The sequence below is a fragment of the Patiria miniata genome, unplaced genomic scaffold (genome assembly GCF_015706575.1).
Source record: "Patiria miniata isolate m_02_andy unplaced genomic scaffold, ASM1570657v1 HiC_scaffold_17, whole genome shotgun sequence".
NCBI lineage: Eukaryota > Metazoa > Echinodermata > Asteroidea > Valvatida > Asterinidae > Patiria > Patiria miniata.
The window spans coordinates 10,912,483-10,937,981 of NW_024037055.1; the positions used below are offsets into that span (position 1 = coordinate 10,912,483).

A 25,499-nucleotide genomic window follows, 5' to 3' on the forward strand; every position below is an offset into this window, starting at 1 on the left:
GTAATGCTGATGCACTTTCTGAATTAACATTTCGACCGATTCCAGAACGACTTTACATTAACGTTTCTCTATCCGTGCTCTTCAAATATTTTATCCGCAAATAGCACAGTTAACATTATTTATTATAACACCTCACCAACAGATTCTGTGTCTTGATTGGCCGAGAGCGAGTCACATGTTACTTTCTAATTTTGCTATCTTTCTGTGCACGGCCAAAAGTACTTATACCCGTAGCAACCAAAGTACTATACCATTAGCAACCAAAGTACTATTTCCACAGCGCTGTATTTGTGTGCAAATGGATGCTGGTGTGCGCGTTGCGCGTAGCGCGTAGCGCGTATTGTTCCAAAGAGAGCGCGCCGCAGACTTGGGTTCAAACATTTCGTGAAGGGGTAGTTTGGAAGAGAGAAATACATTTTCCACCAATTTTGTATTGAAATTGAAGTTTATTTCAACTGTGTTCAGATTTAGATAATTTAAAATATTAAAATCAAGCAGAATCTGTGGGTGAAGTGTTATAAAACAAATATTGAATGCTTTATCTCGTGGTGAAGTAAAACTAGCCACCCTCGGTGATCCATGGACCATTATATTTTCCCTCGGCTTCGCCTCGGGAAAATAGAATGTCCATGGATCACCTCGGGAGGCTAGTTTTACTACACCACCCGAAGCATTCAATAATTGTATATTATACAACACCTGAATAATTCCCCGTCATCTGATTGGAGGATCGTTGATCACATGTCATTGAATTATTCGTACCAACGCACGGCGCGCGCGTGGCGCGCAGCGCACAGTGCAATGGAAGTTCTATTGCACTTAGATTAGAACTTCCATTGCACGCTGTCACTGCTGCTGCTGGTGGCGCTGTTTTAAATCGAGATAAATTGATAAATTGAATATGGTTGTTCTCAACCTGTCGAATAGTTTGCATTAATATAAATATGATGAACTTTTCGAACTTTTAAACAGTTTTCAACCTGAATAGCTATCAAAAGTCAACCAATCAGATGACAAGGATTTATACAGGTGTTATATAAAACAAATAACGAATGTTTCACGTTCGTGCAATGGAAAGAATAATTTCATTCGGTGACAGATGAAATGTTCCATTCCACTCGGCTTCGCCTCGTGGAATGGAACATTTCATCTGTCACCTCATGAAATTTTACTTACCATTGCACTCACAAACATTCATTATTTGTATACTTTACCTTGTAAATATTCATTAGGCAGCAGCGGCATTTCATTGGTCCATTCAAGCAACTCAACCATGTGAAAGTTTTTACTATTGTCCTGCGTCTTCGTATGCGCACGTAACGCGCAAAAACCAGGGAGGTACTATCACACACCTGGGTTGCAGCCTTGGATGTGTCAGCCTCTGCTCTATTTAAATCTGTTAAAGTTGTTGCATTTCCAACTTTCAAAAATAAATCCAGTGTTTGCGTGAATGTTGAAGTTAAATGACACAAATTTCTATTCTGTTTGTCTCCTTCAATTAAAATTATTGTTTCAGTTTATCCAAATACTGCACGATCACAAACATGGTATACCAATGAAATACCGCAGCTGCGTAATGAATATTTATGAGGTATATTAAAACAAATACATCATTTTTTTTGCGGGAAAATAGAAATAGTGAAAACAAATGATCCTTAGGTGTTGGGTGATTGGGACAATCTCCCGAGGCGAAGTCCCAATCATCCAACACCTCGGGGTCATTAGTTTTCACTATTTCCCCACAAACCATGTTATATGTGTATAATAGCTCTCGAACTTTCTGGTAGTGACGTCACGATGGCGTCATTAAATATCAGATTACAACGAATTTTCAATTTTTATGTTTTAGTTAAACGGAACACAATTTTTTCTCTCTCTTCATTCTGGAAATGTTTCAAACTATATTAAATTTTTCGGGTGGAGGAGGGATTGCATTATTTTGTGCCCACAAGGCACAAAAAGATATGCCTGAATTATTTGCAAAGTAAATTTCTATAAGACTTAGTGAAAATTGGCAGATTTTGCTTTATCGGTGTCTCATTCCAAAGTAAATAACGTTTGCATTGCTCGAAAAAAAATCAAAACAAAGTATCTTTTAAGTGATAAAACTTGAAAATGGCACGGGGAGAGCAACCTCCCTAAATAAAGTCCTAGTGCACACAACCGAAATAGCCTCCAAACCTTCACGACCGCCCCCCCCCCTCAACACCCAGACCTCCCCGCCTCCAATAAATATTAATTTGGAGAATTCAGCAAGGATAGTAATGAGACACACCAACACTGGGTTACATGTTATGCATTGGTAGGTCCGAGACTGACGCCCATGCTAAACGCCTGGCCGCCATCACAGAAAGCATCGCCTCAACCGGATCGTACCAGCTTACAGATCAAGAGCTGCAATATGGCGCCAAGCTGGCCTGGCGGAACGCTCCGCGTTGCATTGGTCGAATTCAGTGGACCAAGCTACAGGTTTGTTATTCAGTTCCAATATGTACATGTTGGCCTATCCGGTTCGTAAGTGTGACGTCATTTCACCTTAAATCTCGCCCACTACACACGGAGTAGGAACCGGTAGTACAAAAGAACTGAAAGTAGTGCAAAGTGGCGTGTTTAGCCAATGATATGGGGGCTATAATCAGAGGTGCTTGGGCGTGTATGACGCAGTCACTTACGAACCGAATACAGGATACCATTGCTTAACCCGCCGGGCCACGTTTTGGCGGCCCTTGACGTGACCTGGAACATTGTTTCTGACGTCACTGTGAGTTATGACGTTAACTATTTTTCCAGGGGACAGCGGAAAACGCCTGACCAACATTTTTTTTTCGTGACGTCATGGGACGACAAAATGTTTTGGTCAATTTTACACGATCGATTTACAAGTCGGGCAGTTACTTTTCCGGTATTTTCCATAGGCAGAGTAATTTTTTTTTCTATGCAGGCCTATCAACTTTCATTACATTAACCCACTAGGGTAGGATAGATTATTTGTCATCTGTGCAGTTTTATCGTTTGAAACAACACAGTGCTCAAAATCTAAAGACAAAAATATTTTCAATGGAAATGTTATGTATGAGTTAACCTTTTCATCAAACAACGGAACTAAATCGTACATAAAATAATGGACGAAGTCAAAAGCATTTCTCGACCTCTTTTACTCGCGATCATTGTATTGGTCTAATATGACAAATTGGTATGTCTGCAGGATAGGATATGGTATACTTTGGTCTATCAGTTCTGTTGTAGACTTACTGCCCTGTTTTTGTTCCCGGCGTTTCACCTAAATAGTTTTGACTAAAATAGCTATTTTTTTGGGTTTTTTTAGGGGGAGAACTCCCTTTTTTGTTGTAATGTACGTGTTGTACATACACGGACTTCAAGTGGACATTCACCCCAATCGTGTTGACACCTGAAAAGCCTTCAAAACACAAATCAGTGACAATGTCTCAATTGATCTGCTTATTTCGTAATAATTCCAGTAAAGACAACCAAACAGAAAAAAATACCACCAAACAGCGTCTTAAGCGAGGCAGTCACTGAGCATGCGCGAACCTGGGTTCCGTCCATAAATGATCGTTCTTTTTTGCCAAACTTGAAATGGATTAATTTTAGGACTTCCTCATACCTTGAAACGATGGCCACCATTTTCCTTACTTTCCTTTTCATGTGCGTTATAAATTATATGCAATACATGTAGTACTGCTCTCGTGTTGATTTCTTAACTAGCTCTTCGATGCCCGCGGTATCACCACTGCGCAAGAGATGTTCAACATTCTCTGCAGCCATCTAACATACGCCACCAACGACGGAAATATAAGGTAAGCTTGGAAAAGCGCAAAGGTAACAATTATGGTGACGGACGGTCACAAAACTTTACCATAATTGCACTCGAACCAGAGGCATTAAGCGGCGGAACGGTCAAGTTGAAAACAAAATGACAAATGTAAAATACTGATACTTAAGGTCACCAGAGGGTTACACCGGTTAAACCTTCTCGTTGCTGTGACTTCAGCTTTTAGTTTATTGTCTCGCCTGAACGAAGTACAGGAAAGAGACCATGCAATCACTATGATGTGTGTAAACGTCCGTCCGTATCTATCCTCGTGTGACCATTATTCGCGCACTTAGTACTTTGGAAATGGCACCAGTCGTCTGATCTCCTCGGCCATTTCTACGAGGTTTTCTGCAGGTTTCTGCCTTCTTTTTCGGAGTTGAGCCCGGTAAAGTTCCTGTCTTTCCAATGGGTCAATTTGTGCCTGCAAGGCTTTGACTAACTTCTGGTAATCTCCAGTTGACTCTTTGGGCATTGTACCTAATACTTGTTGTGCTGAGCCAGTCAACAACACTGCCAAAAACTGTATTTGTCCTTTTCAATCCATCCATTGAGCTCTGAACACAACTCAAAGTGCTTCAGGTAGGATGGCCATGATGTCTAATTCCCATCATATCGGTCGGGTTTGATCAACGGTCTATTCCTCTCAAGGGCGGATCCAGGGGGGGGGCCAAAGGGGGCCATGGCCCCCCCCCCCCCCAAACGAAACCAATTTTTTAAATTTTTTTATGTGACATCGCAATAAAGGCAGACAATGAGTACACCACCATCTTTTCCTCAAAAAAACATTGGTTAAAGCGGTCAGAAGTTGCCTCAGATCGCACCACAGAGCATCTAGAATCCCAAAAAAATTTTGACCCACTTTTTTGGTGGACCGAATTTTTTTTGGGCCACCCCCCCCAAAAAATTGTATTCTGGATCCGCCCTTGATTCCTCTCGGGCTGCTTGTCAGTGATCTCCGCTTTGACCATCGTCTCGTTCTTTTTTGGCACTGTTGGCTTATCTTTAGGGGGTTCTGGGTCAATCATAGCCTTGTCATCATTACTTCCAGGCTCCGGTGGGGAAACATCGCTTCTGTCCTTGGCGGACATCGCTGGTGCAGACAAAATTGCACTGGCTTTGGCTGGCTCTGACTTTGTCTGCTCATGTCCAATCCTGTCAGGCAAAATGTTTTACAAGTTAATGTTGCTTACTTCTGGCATGGAATTCTCTTTTCTCCGGACGCTGGAGACATGACCCATTGCTACAGATCCGTCCATACGTGTCGATGAACCCTCAGGTGGCTGGAGTGTGACCTTGTATCTCTGTAACCCATGCACCGAATCTGGTACTCAATTGGTCTACTGGCTCTGGCGTTGTCTTTGGACATTTCTTCTTCTTTTACGGTAGGAGGGGACAAAAGGCTTGTGTCTTTCAGTCTTCCCGTCCATTCTGTTTGTCCAGCAGCTGTATTTTTAGGGACGATGTTCCCATCAATGCTTGAATTGGTCCTGCTTATGGTTGCCGACCATTCATTGATTCTGTCCCACTGGAATCAATCTAGCGTGGGGAATGACCTGTTTCATGACGCTCATTAGACTCACTGGTAGACTCCGCTAGCTTTATTCTATTGGTCCTAGGTGCCGTCTTTCACAAACTACTGGTGCGTTCCAGTATGCTCTGTGAGGTTTTCTCAATCTCCCTGGTTATTTCCTGGTACCTTTCCTCCAGAAAGCGATGCAATGCCACTTGGTCTGACTGTGGGGACGCCATCCTACCTAAGGTATAGTAAGTGAACAAGTACACTAGCCTACTACTAAAGTAATTATCCGGCCGGCTCAACTCTGTACAGACAGTCTGTATACCTTTTCTCCGGTCGGTAACGAACAGTCTCTCCAGGCGGCTCTTGGTACGTCTCCTGGCGGCTCTCCGGGCGGCTATCTGGGCGGCTATGGATACGTTCCGGTGGTTCCGGGCGGCTATCAACACGTCTCCGGCTGGCCAGTTCTGGTCTTATTGATCAGTATATATCTGGGCGGCCCTCGGTGCGTCTCTGGCAGGCTCTGGTTGCGGGTCTTACTGAGCAGCTTTCCCGGCGGCTATCTGTTCATCACCCGTCGGCTCTCGTCTTTGCAGTCAAAGTGCCTCGGTCTACACCACTAGCACAAGATTGAACAAAATCTATGGAAACTGTCGGCTCGGTTTACACCACTGTCGAATACAAATCCGAAACAGGCTTGAAAAACCAATCAGACCAAAAAATATATCGTCAACAGAAAAATACAACAGAAAAATCCCGACGCTAGCCACCAATGTAACGCATGACTCGAGCGCTAAAGGTCTTCTGGGGAACGTCAATTTCTTTTTATTTATTCAGCACAAAAATAAAGGGACAATGAACTGTTCTCTTTGGTTTTGATGATTGGTTTATTCTATACTCTCTTGTACTCTAACAAATCACTTGGTTCTGTACTAACCTGATTTTCTAAAGGTTCTAAATAAAAGGCACTGTTTATCGCATACAGATCCTCTCCATGAGACCGCCAGACGTGAACTGACTTGTAACCGCGCCAAGTAAGCCCACCTGGCTCATGTACATGAGATGATCATGCAGTGATCACGCCCTGTGCATTCAGGCGACCCAAAATAGCTGCCAAAACTAGGTCACTGCATAGCGCCGCCAGCGGCCAATTCCGCCACAATATGTTGAAAAACACAGGAATCTGGAACTGAGAAACATTTCAAATTTTGTTAGAAAATAGGTTGAATAATATCTGCCATCTTTGATTGTATCACAGCATGCCCCATTTAAGCCTACGTTATTATAAAGTACACAGAAAGTGGAAGCACAGGGCAAGTGTGTAATGCCGTTTCACTCCCCCTGCGCTAGATAGGACTGTGGTATATGTATACCCCTTACCGAACATGACTGCTGTCCAATAGCAGTTTTCATAGCATGCTGCATAGCATGTGAATGCTATGAATGAATGCTATCTCCAATAGCATTCTCATATAGCATTCATTGAGGTATAGCAGTCCGATAGCAGTCCGATAGCATGTCAGGAAGCCGAATTATTTAACCATTAGGAATGCTTTCATAGCATGCAACTGGAATGCTATGGGATAGCATGTGCATGCTATTGCATGCTATGTGAATGAATGCTATGTGAATGCTATATTGCATGCTACATGTATGATGAATGCTATGTGAATGCTATCATGACTGCTACAAAATATGGACAGGGCAGGGCATCCTACAATTACAAATACATTTTCAATGTCACAATATACCCAAAATTACTCTTGTGTTAAAGCTATATCTAATAATTCTATGTCACTCGATTTTGGGTGGTTGCGGACCAATCACATGTCTCAGTGATGTCTGGAGGTCGTCGGTGCTTGTCATAGTGGGTTTTTTTTGCATTTGGCATGGGCACGATGTACATGTATGCATGCTTCCACGCGTCTTGAGCACTGCTTCAGTTGTGGCGGTGTCGGCCTGGGTCGGTGTGTTCCACTTGTTAATAAGTGGAGTTGTCATCTTCCTACCTAACATGAGCAAAGAGGGTTCGACCCTGATCGTCTCGTGGTGAGCAGAATTCATCATGAACGTGAACTCTGCCAGATGGACATCCCATGAGCGATGGTCATCACCCACGAATGCGCGGATGCCTTTGAGTTTGCGATGTACTTGTTCCACCCACAGTTGCTTTGGGGATAGTAGGGTGAAATAAAAGTCTGTTGGACTCCCCACTCAGTGCATAAAGCTTCCATTGCCCAACAGGTGAACTGTGCACCATTATCTGAAAGCAATTTCTTTGGTTCGCCATACAAACAACAGCTGTCTCACAAGTACGCTGGCAATCTCCTTTCCAGTAGCTCTGTGAATGGGGATTGCCTCAACCCACTTTGAATAGTGCTCGGCTGCAACAAGGACATATCCATGTCAGGCATAGCTTTGGGGAAGAGGCACCATCAACTCAACACCAAGAACTTCCCAAGGACTCTCTGAGTTAATTGGTCGACAACATGAAATCAGCAGGCTTCCAAAAAACTGGCTTTGTTTCCCGACAGGGCTGGCATGCTTGAACAAAGCTTTGAACATCATTAGCAACTCCACTCCACCAGAACTGTAAACTGTTGATGCATTGCAATGTCTTCCCAAATGACCAGCAATGGTTTGCAGTGGCATGCCTGCAGTATAGCTCGTTGTAGGGATTTGGGCACTACCGAAATTTCATTTCCCCTGATGATAGTGATGAAGAATTTGTTCATCGTTCTGCTGGCGGTAGACGGGCGAACCAGACGGCACATTGGCCAAGGTGGGATCTCTTCCTTCTCCGTCTGTAGTTGTGTTTTGTCATGCATGCACAGGCTCATCACACTGGTCAGCTTCTGCATGTGGTGTATGCGACGTAGTCTGCCATTCCATCTCTTGTCTGCCAGCGCTGCTTCTTGCACTGAGGACGCCCAAATGTATAGGCATCTTTTGAGCTTCTTTCTTCCGGACTTGGACGCACAGCATGTGAAACCATTTATCACAGCCGTCACATTGGATCCAGTCAATTAGTTTTGTCTGTGGGCACTCACACCGTGGAGCAGCATGTCTCATTTTGCTCTTGCTGTCATTGTGTGAGGGGTCAATCATCATGGTAGGGCCAGATTGTGATGTGTCGGCTATTGATGTGTCAGCTGTGGCTTGTGGTTAAGGCCTTCGTACGACAAATCGAGACAGGCGTCGTGGACCAGATGGATTACACCAGGACAGTAGGTTACATCGAAGGAGCATGCCTGTAACCTCAGCACCCAGCATGTGAACTTGCCAGTAAGTCAAGCCTTCTTGAAGAGCCAAGTGAGGGCCTGATGATAAATGACAACTTGGAAATGGCTCCCCTCGAGGTAGACTCGCCACCGCTAAGCATTCTTTCTCCATAGTGCTGTAATTGCATTCAGGACCATTCGGGATTGGCTCACATAAATGATGGCGCGTAAGTTCCTGTCAATCTCCTGCAGGGGGACAGCCCCCAGACCAGAGTCACTGGCATCAGGATGGACGACCAGGGGTCTCGACAGGTCTGGGTAGGCTAGCACTGATTCGGAAGCGAGGATAGACTTCATCTGCATGAAAGATGTCACACTCATCTGTCCGGTCCCACTCAACCTTATGCTGCAGTTGGTTAAGTGGTGCAGCCACGTCAGCGATTTGGTATGATATTGGCGTACCATGTCACCATGCCCAGGAATCTCTCAAGGCACTTCAGGTTGTCTGCAGCTGGGTAACTATGGCCTCCTCCTTGTGTGGATCTGTGTGCAAGCCATCACTAGCAACGACATGACCAAGGTACTTCCTGGAAGTCGTTCCAAACACACATTTCTGCCTGTTGACTTTCAGACCAGACTATTGTAGTCGCTGTAAGATTTGACGAAGATCTGTCATCTGTTGGCTGAGTGACTCAGAGTATATGACAATATCGCCCAGATACACATAGCGTATCCTACAGATCAGACAACGCAGTAAAATCTCCATAAGCCGCTGGAAACTGGCAGGTCCATTGACTACACGTACAAAAGACAGGACTGTCAACTGAAAAAGTCCTTCTTCACATGCAAAGGCGGTCTTCTCCTTGTCGGCTTCATTCAGAACCATTTGATGGTAATCGCTTTTCAAGTCCAAAGAACTGAAAACTGTGGCTCCGTGAAGTGATTTGAGGATGCTGTCCACTGTCGGCATTGGGTAGCTAGGTGTCCTGTTTGGTGATGTTATTCAGTTCTCTGAAGTCAATACACAAACGGTACTCGCCCTTTGTCTTCTTCGGTACCGTCACTACAGGAGATGACCATGTGAAGATGAGGGTTCAATCTGGCCATCTGCCAACATCTCATCGAGCTGCTTCTGCAGTAACTGAGATTGGTCAGGAGACAGACGATAGACCGGGTTGCGAACAGGTGGGGAATCGCCAGTGTTGATGTGGTGTATGGCGACATTGGTTCAACCAGGCTTTGTAATGAGAACGTCAGGGGAAAGTTGTTATCTGTGCTGAAGACTGGATGAACGACGCAGTGATTTTCTGCATTAGGGATACCATTATCTTCTACATGATCACAAGTTGGGGAATCTTGATAATATGATAGACCAAAGAGCGGCCACTTCAGACACGTTGCATCCATCACCCTCAGGCTGCAACCAGTATGACTTAACTGCTGAAGTCCATTCCACGTTTGGACAGCATTGCAAAGTCTATCCCGAGGAGAAGTGGGGCTGGAAACTCATCTACTTGATGGAGAACGATGGGAATGTCTGTGCCTGCTACTCCCACAATTCCAGTGTAAGAACCGGTTGTGTGGAATTCAGTTCCAATACACTGACCAGTGGACCGATGGTTGGTTCCACAGCAGTGTTCAAGCTCAGGGAGTGACACAATTAAGCCTCGACTGACAAGTGGAATTGACCAACCTGGGTCTATCAAAGCTCTTTCGTTGCTTTGTTCTTCACTGCATGAGGGAGGTAGCTGAAACTCACCATTGTACTGTCCAGAGGTTTCGGAGTGTTCGCAGGCTTGGCTTGCTTAGCCTCTGCTCAGCCTTTCAGCCCAGGTGACTGCACTTGTAGCATATCAACTCAAATCCTTCCGTTCTTCTTGGCGCTGTGGGGGTGCCGCTTTTTTTGGGGGGGGCAGGGGGCACTGGGTTGATGTTGTCGGGTTTAGGGTTGGTCATCAATCTGTACCGCTTGGTTGAGGCGTCGACGATTGCCTTGGGGGAAGCTGGTGTTGGTGGCTTCCATGCAGCATTTTAATGCATGTTCGTCAGCACTACTGCCAAGAGTTTTTTACGGGCTATATCAGGCGGAAATTGTCATTTCTGATTGAATTGGTCGATCTGAAGGAGTTCGAATATCCTCTTGATGTCTGCAGTCACGGTTGTCTTCTCCCTGGATTTCAACCATCGAAGTACAACTCAAGTCTCGTTGCAAATTCTTTGAACGTTTCTTGAGGATCCTTTGTTGCAGCTCTAAATTTGACCTGGTAGACCTCAGGGGTCAGCTAGTAATGGCAAAAGATAATGTCGACGATCTTTTGAAAGTCCCTCTTATCCTCTTTCAGGGCGTAGAACGCCTTTTGCGCCTCGCCAGTTAGGTATGGCTCGATCAGGTGCGGCCAGTCCTCCTCAGGTTTTTTCCCTGCTTTAGCCATCCTCTCAAAGGCAGATAGCACATGATGTCATCATCTGACGATAATTTGTGGAAGTCCGGTAACTCTGGTCCACAAGAATAGATGCAACCGGTGTCTTAGTTGCTTCTGTCTCAGTTCTGCGTAGTTCCTCCAGTTTCTGAAGGATTTGCCCCAGATCGGACTGCGCTGGCATAACCGCAACTGATGGGGGTGATCATCCACTGGTACCTTCATTTGAGGAAGCGTGCAGAGAGTTTTGATCCTGTCCTGTTTTGTTTTCAGTTCTGCGTTGTCGATATGATTCAACATACACATCTGATTAATATACTCTGATGTGAATCAATGTAATTATATTGCTCGATCCATTTTCATTTTGTATTAGCCTGACATAAGAATTGATATACTAGCAGTAGCAGACTAGGTTGTGATGTTCAGACAAAACTCATAAGTTCAACTGTTCAAAGTTCACCAGTCCTTGGTGTAGCAACAATTTTACACACAGCAATACCAGATTTATAGAACACAAGAAGGGATCAAGGATAAGTTCAGGTTATATTTTCTACCGCTATATCTTTTGCAGCATTTGTTTACTCACGCCCTTCACCAGCACAGCGACAGCGTGATCACGTTGGATTTCTGAAGCTCAGAAATGATTCATTTCAATCACCCGAATGTTGGCATAATCCTGCCGACAACGCCATTTTTGTAACTTTTTTGATTACAAGTTATAATAGTCGAGGTTCAAACTAGGCCTATAGGGCGAATTTGGATTAAGAAGAAAATGATCAGCTGGTTATTCGGTTCTGATTTAGACTGATTAGAAATCACATAAACATCATAAGGCCAGATAAAAAACAAACAAACATGTTTAGCGTCCCCTCCCACTTCCTTTTGGAGGTCGCCGCCTCTTTTATTTTTTTTTAAACAGAAAAAAATTACAAAGTTTAAACAGTGACATCATTTTGGCCCTTTTGTCTGTTGCATCTAGCCCATATAAAGCTGGTATGTCATTTCCCGAGTCCAATGGCGGCTATTAAAAGAAACCACCTGGCAGCCATCTTAAAAAATGAAAGGCGGAACGCTAAACATGTTTTTTTTTTATTTGGCCTAATAATATCTGCCATCTTTGATTATATCCCAGCATGCCCAATTCAAGCCCTATGTCATTACTATAAAGTACACATAAGAAAATACAGTTGGTGGTAAGTGTATAATCCCGTTACATTTGAACAGTTTTCTCAAAAAGTGTGACATCTATTGAGCAGAAATTTCGACAGGTTATAGTTTTTTCAATAACCTGCTTCAGACCTTTTGTATTGTTCCCTGCAATGGTGCACATTATAACTATACCTTTTCAGTATTTTAGATATTTTTTAATGAGATATTTACCTTATTATTTTTCTCAGTTCTTGTTCACATTGTTGTCATTGAATTGTTAAGTGTCAAGATCACTGTCAATGCCTTTAATTGTGTATTTTTTGTTTTGTCTTGTAATCGTTAATGTTTTAACAGGTCTGCTATCACTGTTTTTCCTCAACGCACGGATGGTCAGCACGATTTCCGTGTCTGGAACATCCTCTTGATCAAGTATGCTGGCTACCAGCAGCCTGATGGATCGGTGATAGGGGATCCAGCTAGTGTGGAATTTACAAAGGTAGGGTTGGCAAGGAATAATGACCAATGTTTATTTGCTTTTCATTTTGGCCGTTGTGTTTGAAAGTATTGATTTTTCAAAATCACAACTTTTAACATTTTAAATATGGCTTCGGCATGTAAAACGGATAAACTGCAGCCCTAATTATAATGTACCATATTTTGGTACATTTAAATTACACAATTCAAGGGGTTACGATCGCGCAAGGCATGATGGGAAACAACATGGCGCTGCAAGATCGTACCCACGGGGCACGAGGCTGGGGGTTGCCCTTAGGAGTAGTCAAGTTGGGATTGGTTTTGGGGTCAAAAGGTCAACGGTCAAGGTCACGGTGGTGAGTTAAAGGTAAATTGTTTCCGGATAATAACTTGAGTTAGAAATGAGATTTTGGTGTCTAACTTAGGTAGGGGGTTGTCCTTGGGAGTAAACAAGTAAGGATTGGTTTTGGGGTCAAAGGTCAAGGTCACCATGGTGAGTTAAAGGTAAATGGTTTCCGGACAATAACTTGAGTTAGAAATGAAATGTTGATGTCTAAGTTCGGTAGGCCCGGGTTGCCCATTGGTACAGGCATGTTGGATTGGTTCTGGGGTTAAAGGTCAAGGTCACCATGTTGAGTTAAAAGGTTAATGGTTTCCGGATGATAACTTGACTCTGGCTGAGGGGTTTCAACAGCAACGCCGTTGTTTGGCTTTTCCGCATTGTTGCGGAAAAGCCTTTCTTTTTGTTCTGATTTTTTTTCTTTCTTCTTCTTCCTCTTCTTTTTCCCCAAAAGCCCATAGACTTTGTAAATGTTTATTCTACACGCCACTTTTGCCATTAAACTTTGTTGCATATCGTTCAAAGCTTGCATAGGCATAGTCCATACAGCATAGATGTATGCGGACGAGCGACGTTATCATGACGTCATCGACTAATTTATTATAGATTTTTGAATATTTAAATTTTCCCATAGACTTTGTACACAGAAATTTAAAAAAAGTTGTCGATTTTCAAAGGGCATTTTTGACTCTTCGCCAGTAAGTCATTTACACCAATCTTTGTCCAAGCAAAGACCCTAATTCAAACAACATTGTGTAATGATGACGTCATGATGGCGTCATCCGGTGTTTATTTATGGGCAAGTAAATTGTGACACTTTTAATATTTAAAAATGCATAAGAAATCAACCGTACGCGTCCGCAGCATTCTGTTGCCGGCGAGTGGTAGAGTAGGTTGAGGTCTTTATTTCATTCAGTGTGCGTGAAATCACGTGACCCTTGCTTCCGGACGAAAAAGGCTAAAACCGGAAGTGGCTTATTATTTGAAAATGGTAATAGATATGAACTTGCTTTTAACGGTGTTAGTCTCTTGGCTGATAGTATTTTTCAAATCATCTACCGATGACGTCATGCAATCTTCGAGTGCCCTCTAGCGACAGGTTGAAAATTTTCAAAAATGTATTTTGAATAGATGTCTGTGGCGAAGTTTTTCAGAATCGCCTAAATATTAGTGTATATGATGACCTTGACCCACTTAATACTTGTGCGAAGTTATAGGCGTATGACTACATCAGACCGGAAGTTCCGTTGAAAAGACCTTTCCTTTTTCAAAAATTTCTAACAAATCAATCCGTACAGATATAATCTTGAATTGCCCATTAAATGATAGCGTAAACATTTGCCTCAACAGTGCCAAGTTCCCAGCTTGTCAAATTGTTCACACAGTTGACGCGACGTCGGCAAAAAATACCCTTGCGCAAGTTGCGGTAGAGAGCTTTAAAATATTGTACAGGACTTCCACAATGTGTATAGCACATGCACGTACGTAGTACATACGCACATACATCGTATGTCAGTCAGCCCGCAGCGCACGTGTTGCGAGGTCAAATCCTGTCCACAGTGACCGTTTTAGCCGATTTTCGGCTAACTTTGACAGATTTTATGTTCATGTATAGTCAGGGACGTATTATTGATAACAAAAATCATAATGCAGAAAAGCCCTATGTTCTGTTGCAAACAGACATAGATCTCTAGTTTTTGTTTTGTTTTGCTTTTGTATTTTTTGTCTTCTAGCTGCTGGCTCCTAAGACCTCAAAAATAAATTAAACAAATCCTGGATTTCATGTTTTGTGGGTCATGACCTTTTATCAAAGGAAAACAATACTAGTTCCGAAGTCATTTCAAATAGCCTATAAGACAGAAGTTTCACTAAGTGAATACAATTGACTTTCTCTCGTCTTTATTTGTTGTATAGTGTTCAAATATTCGTGACTGGAATTGACTCGCTCGAGCTAAATGACTCCACTCGACTAGACTACACACTGTGACTCGACTCGACCTTCTTGACCTAATGACTCGACTCGACTCGACCCTTGTTTCACGACAAGGCGCGGTACAAGAATACAGTCGTAGGCGCGTCCCCCGATCTGCATGCGGAGTTTGTTTTTCGGCACTGGTCGTGTTCGTGTCCCGGCCCCTGCTTCACGTACGTGTTTGTATGTGTACATGATGTACGTCCATACTACCATAGGGCAATTCCACGGTAACGGAAGGACGTTTTCACTCATTAAACAAAATTTCAAATGTGTGTATCACAGACACTGTTCATAGTTACAGCAAACAAATGTCACAATTGTATTGCTATAATGCTACTTTCATTTTCCACACTTTTGAGGGGGAAAGAATGCCTCCCGTTTTTGAATTATGAATATTAATGAGGTCGGTAACGGAAGGACGGTAAAACGGACAAGGGTTTTTCAACTTACTCGCGTTTTGCGTAAACTCTGAATTTTATGGGGCAATTATATTTTAAAGGTAAGAAATGGAATCCCTGAAGCTTTATCTATACTATACCGCCTTTCATTTGACTTTAAGTGTTTCGGTAATATAATTACAAAGTTTTAAGCAGATTATGATTTGGTAACGGAAGGACGGTAACGGAAGGACAAAAGATTTATTCAATTACAGCATGAACAAAATGTGAATTTACACTAATTATACAAGTGAAACAAATTGCTGAAATGTGTAACTGAATGTGAAATCAACAATATGCAGACCTGGCATAAATAATTATACCCAAGAAACTATTGAGATAAAGATAGAAGCCTGCTAATTAATGATAACAAAAGAAAAACGAAAACAACCCAAAACACATAATTCACGAACACAAGACAACTACAGAAATGGACTTCAAACCCATCACCTCAATCCTTAAAAGTTTAAATACACAGTATTTCAACTCTTGAGTATATTGGTTACATGTTCACCAACAACTTTTAATAATAATACCGGTAGGTTCAGTGGTTTACCTAAAGGGTGGGGGGGGGGGGGGCAACCAGCCTACATGTACATTTAAGGTAAAAACATCTACCGGTAGTACTGATGGCTTCAGTTAGGTGTTGCTTTAATTGAACTCTAAAATCAATGTTTGAAATCAAATTACAATGATTTAGAGTAGTAACAATTAATTTATAAACATCCAAACTGAAATTGTTAACTTGGGCATAATTTTCAAAGATTGCACCTCACATGTCTTACACATGTAAATTGAATGAAAGTGCCCCAAAGTACCGGTACTTTCTGCCATCTCATTTTTGACTTAATTTGCTTCTGGAATGGCTTCACAGAATTCGTATCTTTCTCTATTGTCCATGAATGCTGATGGCAGCAACTTTATGATTTGATTTTCTGCAACAACTCCATACATGTACAAGTACTGGTACATCAGCATATATCAGTGTTGGAGGTCTCGAGGCCGGCCTCGGCCTCGAGGCCGGCCTCGAGGCCGATTTTCATGGCCTCGGACTCGGCCTTGGCCTCGGAGGTGCAAGGCCTCGGCCTTGGCCTCGGCCTCGGAGCCTTCCGGCCTCGGCGAATCGGTCGAGGCCGGCTCGAGGCCGCCCATTTTGATGTGTTTTCTATTCTAATTAATTTCAATTTTTTACCGTATCAAACCCTCGAGATTCTGCCGCAGTGGGTTCCGTGAAACGAACGCATATACAATGTACGCACAAATGAACTGGAAATGGTTGCATTGAACGTACCCACGTACGTAGCATCTTCGCCTAGCCTGCGCTTCAGCTTTCCACGTGCGTGCAAGCGTTATTACTGTTACCGCGTGCCAGACTACATAAGTCTGGCACCAATCCCATTTGCGTACAATAACATTTGGTAGTAGACTAGTCTGGTTGCAGTGTTGTACAAAATTTTCACGTTTCGCCTCTGTACCCCGACCTTTAAAAATGAATTTCGGCAAGGTGCGGCAAGCTTGATCATTTCTTTTTATAGGCCACTGTTTCAGTAAAAGTCTGAACTTTCTGGGTACGATCGAGTGTACTAGTCCGTACCATTTGTTTTCATAAAGATATGATAAAAACAATTACGATTTATCAAGTGGATTTTATTTTTACACGGTGATTTAAATGAAAGTTCCGGCTCACACGGTAATGTTTGGCGCAAATGGTCGATATGGAAAGCGCGATTTCGGAATTCGTTTTTCCATCCAAATGAATGCAAAGTTCTGAATGAATGTGTTAATAATACGATTCAGTATTCCTCGTGGTACCAGGATACTTTTTGTATTTTAGAGCCATGTTGATACTTATTACATGTATAAGCACGGTTTGATATTGACTAATTTTGCGTGGTTACAGATATACGGCCAAAACCTGTGGACTCCCTACCTCTTGCCATGATCTTAACATTCTTCGAAGCCATTGGATTCAAATCGGATGATCCGAGAATTCATGGTCATTTTGATGAACTGAGTGATATCATGCACGCATGGTCCGTGTTGCCGTGTTGTTTGGAGCGGGATTGGCCATTGCCAGACTTTGTCTGGTACCGCGGTATTAACAGTGATAATGCGTGGACACTTATCCCGTTGTGTGGAGCGGGATTGGAACTATGCTTTGCCCGTGCGTAACGGCGGGCCGTCTGGCATTGTCTGGTCGCATCGCGGTGTTTGCTCGGCGCGCGCCAGGACAGTGCGAAGGTCGGGGGTCGTGGTCATAACTTTTTGGTTATGAGTGGTAAAAACCTGATTCAAAAATCAAGTTGTTGTTTATTTAATGGGGATTCCTATGATATTAAGCATTTTGATAGGTTTTGAAAATAAGATTTATAAAACATGCTAAAAGTAAATGATGTAAATCTTACAGAATAGAAACTCAAAATTTGGCCATTTAAATTGTTGTATCTCCAAAGGGCAAACACCTATGAGCCTGATTCAAACGCCATTGATTTTGTTGTGTAATTTGCTTTCAGTGATACAAAACTTGAAATTTCTTTCTTTAAAAAATAAAATTCGCCGGACTCTCTACAAGAGGAAACCCATTGCAAACTGTAAATTTGTAAGCCAGGCACTCCAAAACTCAGTGAATTCAACTAAAAAGATGTTAAAACTCCAACATAATCTTAGCCTTGTTTTAGTGATTTATATTTATTACGTGTTTTGATAGCTGGCCTCGGCCTCGGCCTTGGCCTCGGAGGTGGTGGCCTCGGCCTTGGCCTTGGCCTCGCGGTTGTGGCCTCGGCCTCGGCCTTGGCCTCGGAGGTTGTGGCCTCGGCCTTGGCCTCGGCCTCGGAGGTTGTGGCCTCGACTACAACACTGGCATATATGTACATGTACATTGTACATGTTGTACATGCCTGTGCCTTCCTTTGTTATAAACACCTTGCCCTGCTTATCCCGCTTTTGTGAAGGTGGGTCACATGAATGTCCTTTCATTTTTTGCTCATTATACATGCATGTATTTGCAGTGATTTTCATTTTTCAAACATGAGCGCAAATGTCATAACATTTGATAAAAATACGATTTGTCCTTCCGTTACCGTCCTTCCGTTACCAATTTGGTAACGGAAGGACGTGATTTAATTAATTGTAATTAAAAAACGAGAAGAAAAGCAGTGTCGGTTATAATGTCATATTGAAGGCCTACCTAAACTTGCTTTGCACAATAACTTTCAATGCATTCATACTGCAAGTTTTAAAAATAAATTAAAAATATGTATATTTTCGGTAACGGAAGGACATTTTCGAAGGCTGAAATATTAGAAGTCACTGAAGCGAAGCAAATTACGCAAAATGTTAAAAACAAGTTTTAGTCGGTTTTTCAAGACCAATACTTTCTCATGACAGAAACTGATGGCTTTAGTACATATTTTTGTGTGTGTTTTGGTAGAATACTTTCATATCACTATTAATCACATTTTTAGGATTAAAACAGGATTATTACATAATCCTATTTTTTGGTACTGAAATGTATAAAAAATAAAATTCCGACTTCAAATCTTGAAAATATAGACTTTTAGCTTTCATTTGATACCAAATTTGTTTAAGTCACATGTATTTGAATTTTTTGGTGTCATGTCCACTTTGGTGTGGAATTGCCCCATAGACAATGCGTTAGAAGATAAAAGCCATAACGTTTTTGAATGATCACTGTATGATGTCTGTGCAATAGTGGTTGAATTTCACGGATTTTCAACCCAAAAAATATTTGTGAGTATCATGGAAGCCCCATTACTTAGTCTTTGACATGTGGAAATGCCAGTAGGTGCTTTGAAAGGTATTTTTGTCGAGTATTTTGCGTGATTTTTGTGGTGAACTTTGAAATTGTAACATCGACAATACTTCCGTAGTGGGACGCTAGTTAGCTAGGATGATCCTTAGCATTATGTTTATGCATAACGCAAGGAAACTCACAATAGCAAAACTGGCAATTTTTTTTCAGATACGAAAAGGTTTATAATATATTAGATATTGAAGTATTATACTAATACAGTATGTAGTAAAAGATATATACAAATGTTTGTTTATGTTTATGTCTTAGGCCCCCCTAAAAAAGTCTCCGGTTTCTGGTATGGAGCTTGCCCCAAAAGTGGTGGGGCGACGCGACTTTTTTTTTTTTTACTTTTTTTTCTTCAAATGTCGGCTGAAAATATATATGGGAGTCCAGAGAGGCCACATCATACTCGATCGTAACCCCATCTAATAACACGTTAAAATTGTGCAGCAGCAGGATTCCAGTCAAACCAGTGAGTTTGGCGGTTTGAGACATCATCTTATATTGAAAATTGTTTTGTTAATTTTGCCGATGCGCATGGCTACAGCGATGCGCACGCATACTAGAAATCAGAGATTTTTTTTTGGCTTTATTGTTTGCACAGGCTTAATTATCGTTGCGCTCACAAAATACAAACAAATCTCAAATGGAAAACAACAATACGTTTTTTACTGTCATTTTTTTTTTAATCAGGGGCGGATCCAGGAAGTCTTTTAAGGGGGGGGGGGGGTTCAGGCCTGCCAGGATTTGTTTTTAATCAGCAAATCAGTGCTAAATGAAGACAGGTTTTTTTTCTCCGAAACTTGGGCTCTCCGTAAAATCCAAAAGTGTGTGGGGGGGGGGGGGGGGGGGTGGTACCATTCTTCCAATGGGGTCGTTGTTCAAATCCGATGATAATGAACACTAGCATAATAGTGTATAAAAAACCCCTTACTCCCGCTGGCTACGCCTCTGTGTCAGATTGTTTCGGACAGGCGGGCATAGAGGTAATTATTATTAGTATCATTAGCCGCGGATGCAGAGAGGGGAAGGGGGGTGCAACCCCCCCAGCTCCGACTATTTTTTTTCCCCGTAGAAATACATAAAAAAATAATGTGAAACACCCCCCCTGCTCTGACAACTGAAAATAATTTTACTGGTAATGATGTCAGCCTGTGCAAAAATTCGGACAGAGCCAGCTGGGTTACGGGCTATTAATTTGTATTGCATTATGTAATGAAGTGTTAATGATGGTCGGATTTAAACAGCGCCCCCATTGGAACTATGGTTCGAGGTCCCGCCCAACTTGGGTTTTGGGGAAATAATGATGGTATTTGATGGCGGGTAAATTATATGCAAATTTTGTGCCAAGTCATAATTTCTAGCATTCTGAGGTATTTGCTAATTTTAAAATAACTATATATATGTCCTATTCATAACCATACGGGCACGGTTGTCGTGGGAGTGTGAGGTGGGCATTGCAAAGGTGAGGTATTTCTCCGAAAGTGGGAAAATTAAACATGCGAAAAAGAACCCCCCCCCCCAACAAAATATTGGAAATATGGATTTTTCATTACTCCAAAACAGTCGCAACCTCCAAATGCAAACGTGGTCTATGAAAACCCTCGAGGCTCAAGAAAGTTATGTGTTCAATCTAACTTAAGTCAGTGGATGGACAAATAAGAAAACATTATGAATGAACCTGTTCTGCATAACCAAACGTTTTCTTCTGGTTGATGTGAACTTAATACATTGTACAACAAAATATTGGAAATATTGATTTTTCATTACTCTGAAACAGTCGTAACCTCCAAATGCAAACGTGGTCTATGAAAACCCTCGAGGCTTAACCAATAGGTGCCTTTTAGTGGTTCATTTAAGGATGATTGCCACGTAAAACCCAAGCATTCCTTGTTAAACTTGTTACAATTGTATCTTTTGCGGCAGCTCAGGTTACACGATCATTTCCTGTTGTAGATTGGCTATACGAATGCCAGTCATATGTGTGTGTTAGATATGTACAAATCAAAATGCCAGCATCAAACATGTTTTCAAGGTGTCTTGTTCGCAAGTTTTTTGTCTTTTTGGCACTGAGCTGCGATGGACACGGAGAACGAACCCTCTCTGATGTACAATACACAACCATGTATCACTGATTATTTCGTTCAAGAGTAATATACGAAAGAAATTAATTGGTCATTCTTCAGATAAAACTACTTGTACTTTGACACCTGATGACGCAAAAGTGCCTAGTACCAAAAACATGTACAAAAAGTCTATGGGATTTGGGTTAGAAAAAAAGAAACAACTATATCATAACAAATCAGTCGATAACGTTATCATGACAACATGTCTTCGAATGTAAAAGTATAGGCCTATACTGTATCCACCAAATTTCATGACGATCGGACCTTCCCTTATATGTGTTTTGAAAAATCGCATATTTGATGACGTCATCAGACGTCACACAATTGTCACTTTTTTGTGCATACATCTTTGACCTAACTAACCCATTACAATTTTTTTTTTGAATTAAGCAAGTTGGGTTCGAGAGATATGGTGATAATCTTCAAAACTTAAGAAATCTATATAAAATCGCATGATGACATCATCATGATGTCACCTTAATTTTCACCTACATGTATAATGCAGTTCAATCGGACGCTGATGACAGAGTGGTCAGATGTACCCAAGGGTGCCTTGACATCGACATTGACAGCATCAGGTGCATCAGAGAAAACCAAATCAAGACAGTTACCAGCCCAAGGGCGGATCCAGAACACAATTTTAGGGGGGGCCAAAAAAAATTTGGACCCCCCCAATTTTTTTGGATTCTAGATGCTCTGTGATGCGATCTGAGGCAATTTCTGACCACTTTAACCAATGTTTTTTTGAGGAAAAGATGGTGGTGTACTCATTGCCTGCCTTTATTGCGATGTCACATAAAAAAAAAAAATTGGTCTCGTTTTTTTGGGGGGGCCATGGCCCCCTTTGGCCCCCCCCCCCTGGATCCGCCCTTGTACCAGCCCCAATGGGTTGGACCAGAGACTAGCTGCGTGCAACTTGAAACACTGGTGAAGTTTAATGCAGCATGTCCATGGGCGTCTGTCGGTGACACTGAAACAAGCCACTCTTGGTGATGGGCATTGAAGTCACCAACAAAAACAAACACTGCCTTGCGATCATCTTCCTGTACGGCGGCCATGGCAGTTAGCAGACAATCGTAAATGGAGTCATCACAATCGGAATTTCTGTACGCACCGAAGATTTAAAACATTCTGAAGTTTAGCGCACAAACGGACAACAACAAATTTGTGACAGCTGCATTCGTAATTTGTCTTACTGTGAGCCGAGAAACCTTCAGGGATATGAATAGACATACCATGTCGACGGATAGCAGAGTCACGACGAATTAGCAAAGGCTGACAAAACCCAGGAATTTTCAGCTCTGCATCATGATGAAAGGCAGAAACTAATGATTCAGCACAGATGATGACGTCACGAGATTGACTGCTATAGCTGTGAGATCCTTGAGGTTTTTATGAAGACCTCTGATGTTCAAAAAAAGAACCCTGCCTGAATGGCGCGATCCGGTAGAACCTGGGTTGAATTCTTCATCTCCACAACCGATCACTAGCCAATACAAGTAATCAACGGGATTAGAAACACAAGTCATGAAAAGTGCAACAGACGATAAACCCAAGAGATCAGACCGTTCAGAAACGACAAGAGTGCGTCACCCTATTCCGCATTTAACCTAGAGGAACCAGCTCAAGCTCCCGAAATGCCAGGGCAGGAGAGGAACTTATTGGCAAGGGGCTGCCTTGCTAGCGCAGGCATCACCTCTCAATAGGTCTACGATGAACCTTCCCACCTACACTATCCACGTGGAGTGACCAGGACAACTGCCAATACCCAATCTTATAACTCGATCGTCAGGGCAGCAGCTGTGGTTGCTTCAACGATGCATCAAGATGGGCAGCTCCACCTTGAGAAAAAAGAGACATGATGTTATTTAGATTTGCATCAATCTGGGTTGGGAGAAGCAGAGCAATGATGGAAGATCAGAGGCGTGACTATGGCACCATTGCAGAGTCCACTCCTACAGATGTCGCCATTCACCAGTGAATTACCGATTCGTCTGCCGACTCCAGGTTGGTAGGTGGTTAAATAATGATGAAAGAACAAGGGACAGGTATTATTCTTCGTCCTGCTGGGTACCCATCTACCCTCCCCTATAGGTGAATAGAAACCTACCGATAGGGGGTTGGCAGTTTATTCGCCGACAGCTGACAGCATTGGTAGATTGCCGAACAAGGCTAACAGGTTCTACCTACCCAGGTTTTGGATCAGAGTTTTCCTTCTCCTAGGCAGACTGCCGACCTAGGCTAACAAGTTCTACCCACCCGGAGTTATGCTTCTCCTAGAAGGACTGCTGACCAAGGCTAACGAGCTCCACCTACCCGGAGCACCTGGTTGTAGTGCCAGAATTTCACTTGCATCCCCTGCCATTCAGTAGAAACAACATGAGGATACAATAGCAAGGTATTTGGAATAAAAGGCAAAAGGGTGGTGACCGAGAGCAGGGGAAGAGCAAGGCACAACCACCATGATCCATGAGTTAGAATCCTTGCTGTTGACAGAGCTGGCATTCTCTGGTGGGACTGCCCAATGCAGACAGAGATACCAATTTTACGGTTTAAACCTGAATTGCGGTGTTTTTTTTAAATCTCACAAAATTCGTTTTTTCCAGTAAAAAAAACCTGGAAAAAGAGCAGAAGCAACTGTAGAAATGTGTTGATTTTTACCTCGTTTTTAATACCACTCTCGATAGTGCACGCACGGCACAACGTTGTTCGTTAAAGTAGTCTTAAAAACAAGTCTTAGTTGTTGCCGAGCATACATGCGATAGAGGCGGCCAACGTACGTACAGTACTTTCACGCAGTATACAACAGAATGGCGCCTTGCGTGCTGCATGCACCGCGTGCGGGCGTGTTGTGTGCTAAGCACACGTGGCATTCAGCCTGAAAATTAATGATTATGCAAGGGTAATTACCTGAAGTATAATCGTGATTATACAAGTCCTCTGGAGGTGAGAATCAATAGGCGTTCTACTCTGACTACCGGCGGAGCACCAGGCTTGAAAACTTATGACCTCCACTTCCTGTCCTGACCTCTGAACTCCGACCTCTTCTCATAAGGCCTTGTTCTTGGGGAGGGTCACTCAACACTCACTAGTAACAACTACAGGGTGGGTAAAATTCTTCAAACTCAAAGAGTAAGTTAAATATATACATGTAGAGGTAAAACCTCAACTACTAATATTGTTACAAAACTTGTAACTCAAAAGTAAACACTTAATAACCAACAGGTATAGCAAGGATAAAACATGCCTAAAAAAGGAAGAACATGTTAACAAAATCTCAAACATAATTATATACACTGAATATCTTACTGGTATCCACAAACAAACTCAAATGAGAATCATTTGAGGGTGAGAATCAAGGGCTTGGGATACTGACAAGTACACTCACTTGAGTTACTGGGTGGGAATTGATTCTCACCTCCAGAGGACTTGTATAATCACGATTATACTTCAGGTAATTACCCTTGCATAATCATTAATTATACTGCGTCCTCTTACGGCTCGAATCAATAGGCGACTTTGAAGTCACCCCACGTAGCACAGTCTTTGCAACCACTGAGGTTGCTGTAGGCCTATGGTAAAATTGACTGAATGTTGAATTAGAAGCCCAACCAGCCGTTTCTAAAATATCCCTTAAGGCTACACCCAAATTGTGAGAACACGATGTTGCTGCACCTCTTGTTGAATGTGCCTTAAATCGATCTGTATCTATGCCCGTTACGCTAAGCATTTCAACCATCCACCGACTAATCGTTGAAGAAACCACTTTCTTATGGGGTTTCATGTGGCTGATAAACAATTGAGTCTCAGTACCTCGTAATGCCCTAGTTCGTGCCAAATATTTCGAGATGGCATACACTGGGCAAATCTGTTTCTCTTCATATGATTCTATGATCACACTCTTAATATTATTACCTGGCCTGTTTTGTTTATGTAACTTTGTTGGAATGAACCTCTATCCACTTTGAGAAACACACAAATCCCTGATGTCAATGTGTACCAAAGATGACACTCTTCCCAGTGTTACTAGTCCCAAAAGCAACACAGATTTGAGAGAAAGCAACTTCAACGACAGACTGTCATTTGGTGGTAGATTCTTGATGTATTGCAACACTTGGTCCACCTCCCAAGTCAAAGCATACTTTGGCCTCGGTGGATTTCGATTATAAAAACCTTTCATCAATTTGCAAAC

The 25,499-nt window shown here is 42.4% G+C and overlaps 1 protein-coding gene across 3 annotated transcripts in view; it reads left to right on the forward strand.

Moving 5' to 3' along the window:
* Positions 1-25,499, forward strand: part of LOC119723812 (nitric oxide synthase, brain-like) — a 160,540-nt gene that overhangs the window by 36,576 nt on the left and 98,465 nt on the right. The window contains exons 3-5 of one of the 3 annotated variants that reach the window (XM_038194687.1): positions 2,307-2,469; positions 3,727-3,818; positions 12,496-12,637. In XM_038194687.1, coding sequence (XP_038050615.1) covers positions 2,307-2,469; positions 3,727-3,818; positions 12,496-12,637 — 397 coding nt within the window. Of the gene's footprint in view, positions 1-2,306; positions 2,470-2,528; positions 2,762-2,782; positions 2,903-3,726; positions 3,819-12,495; positions 12,638-25,499 lie in introns of those variants that run through there. The other 2 variants (XM_038194689.1, XM_038194688.1) reach the window with 2 other exon arrangements.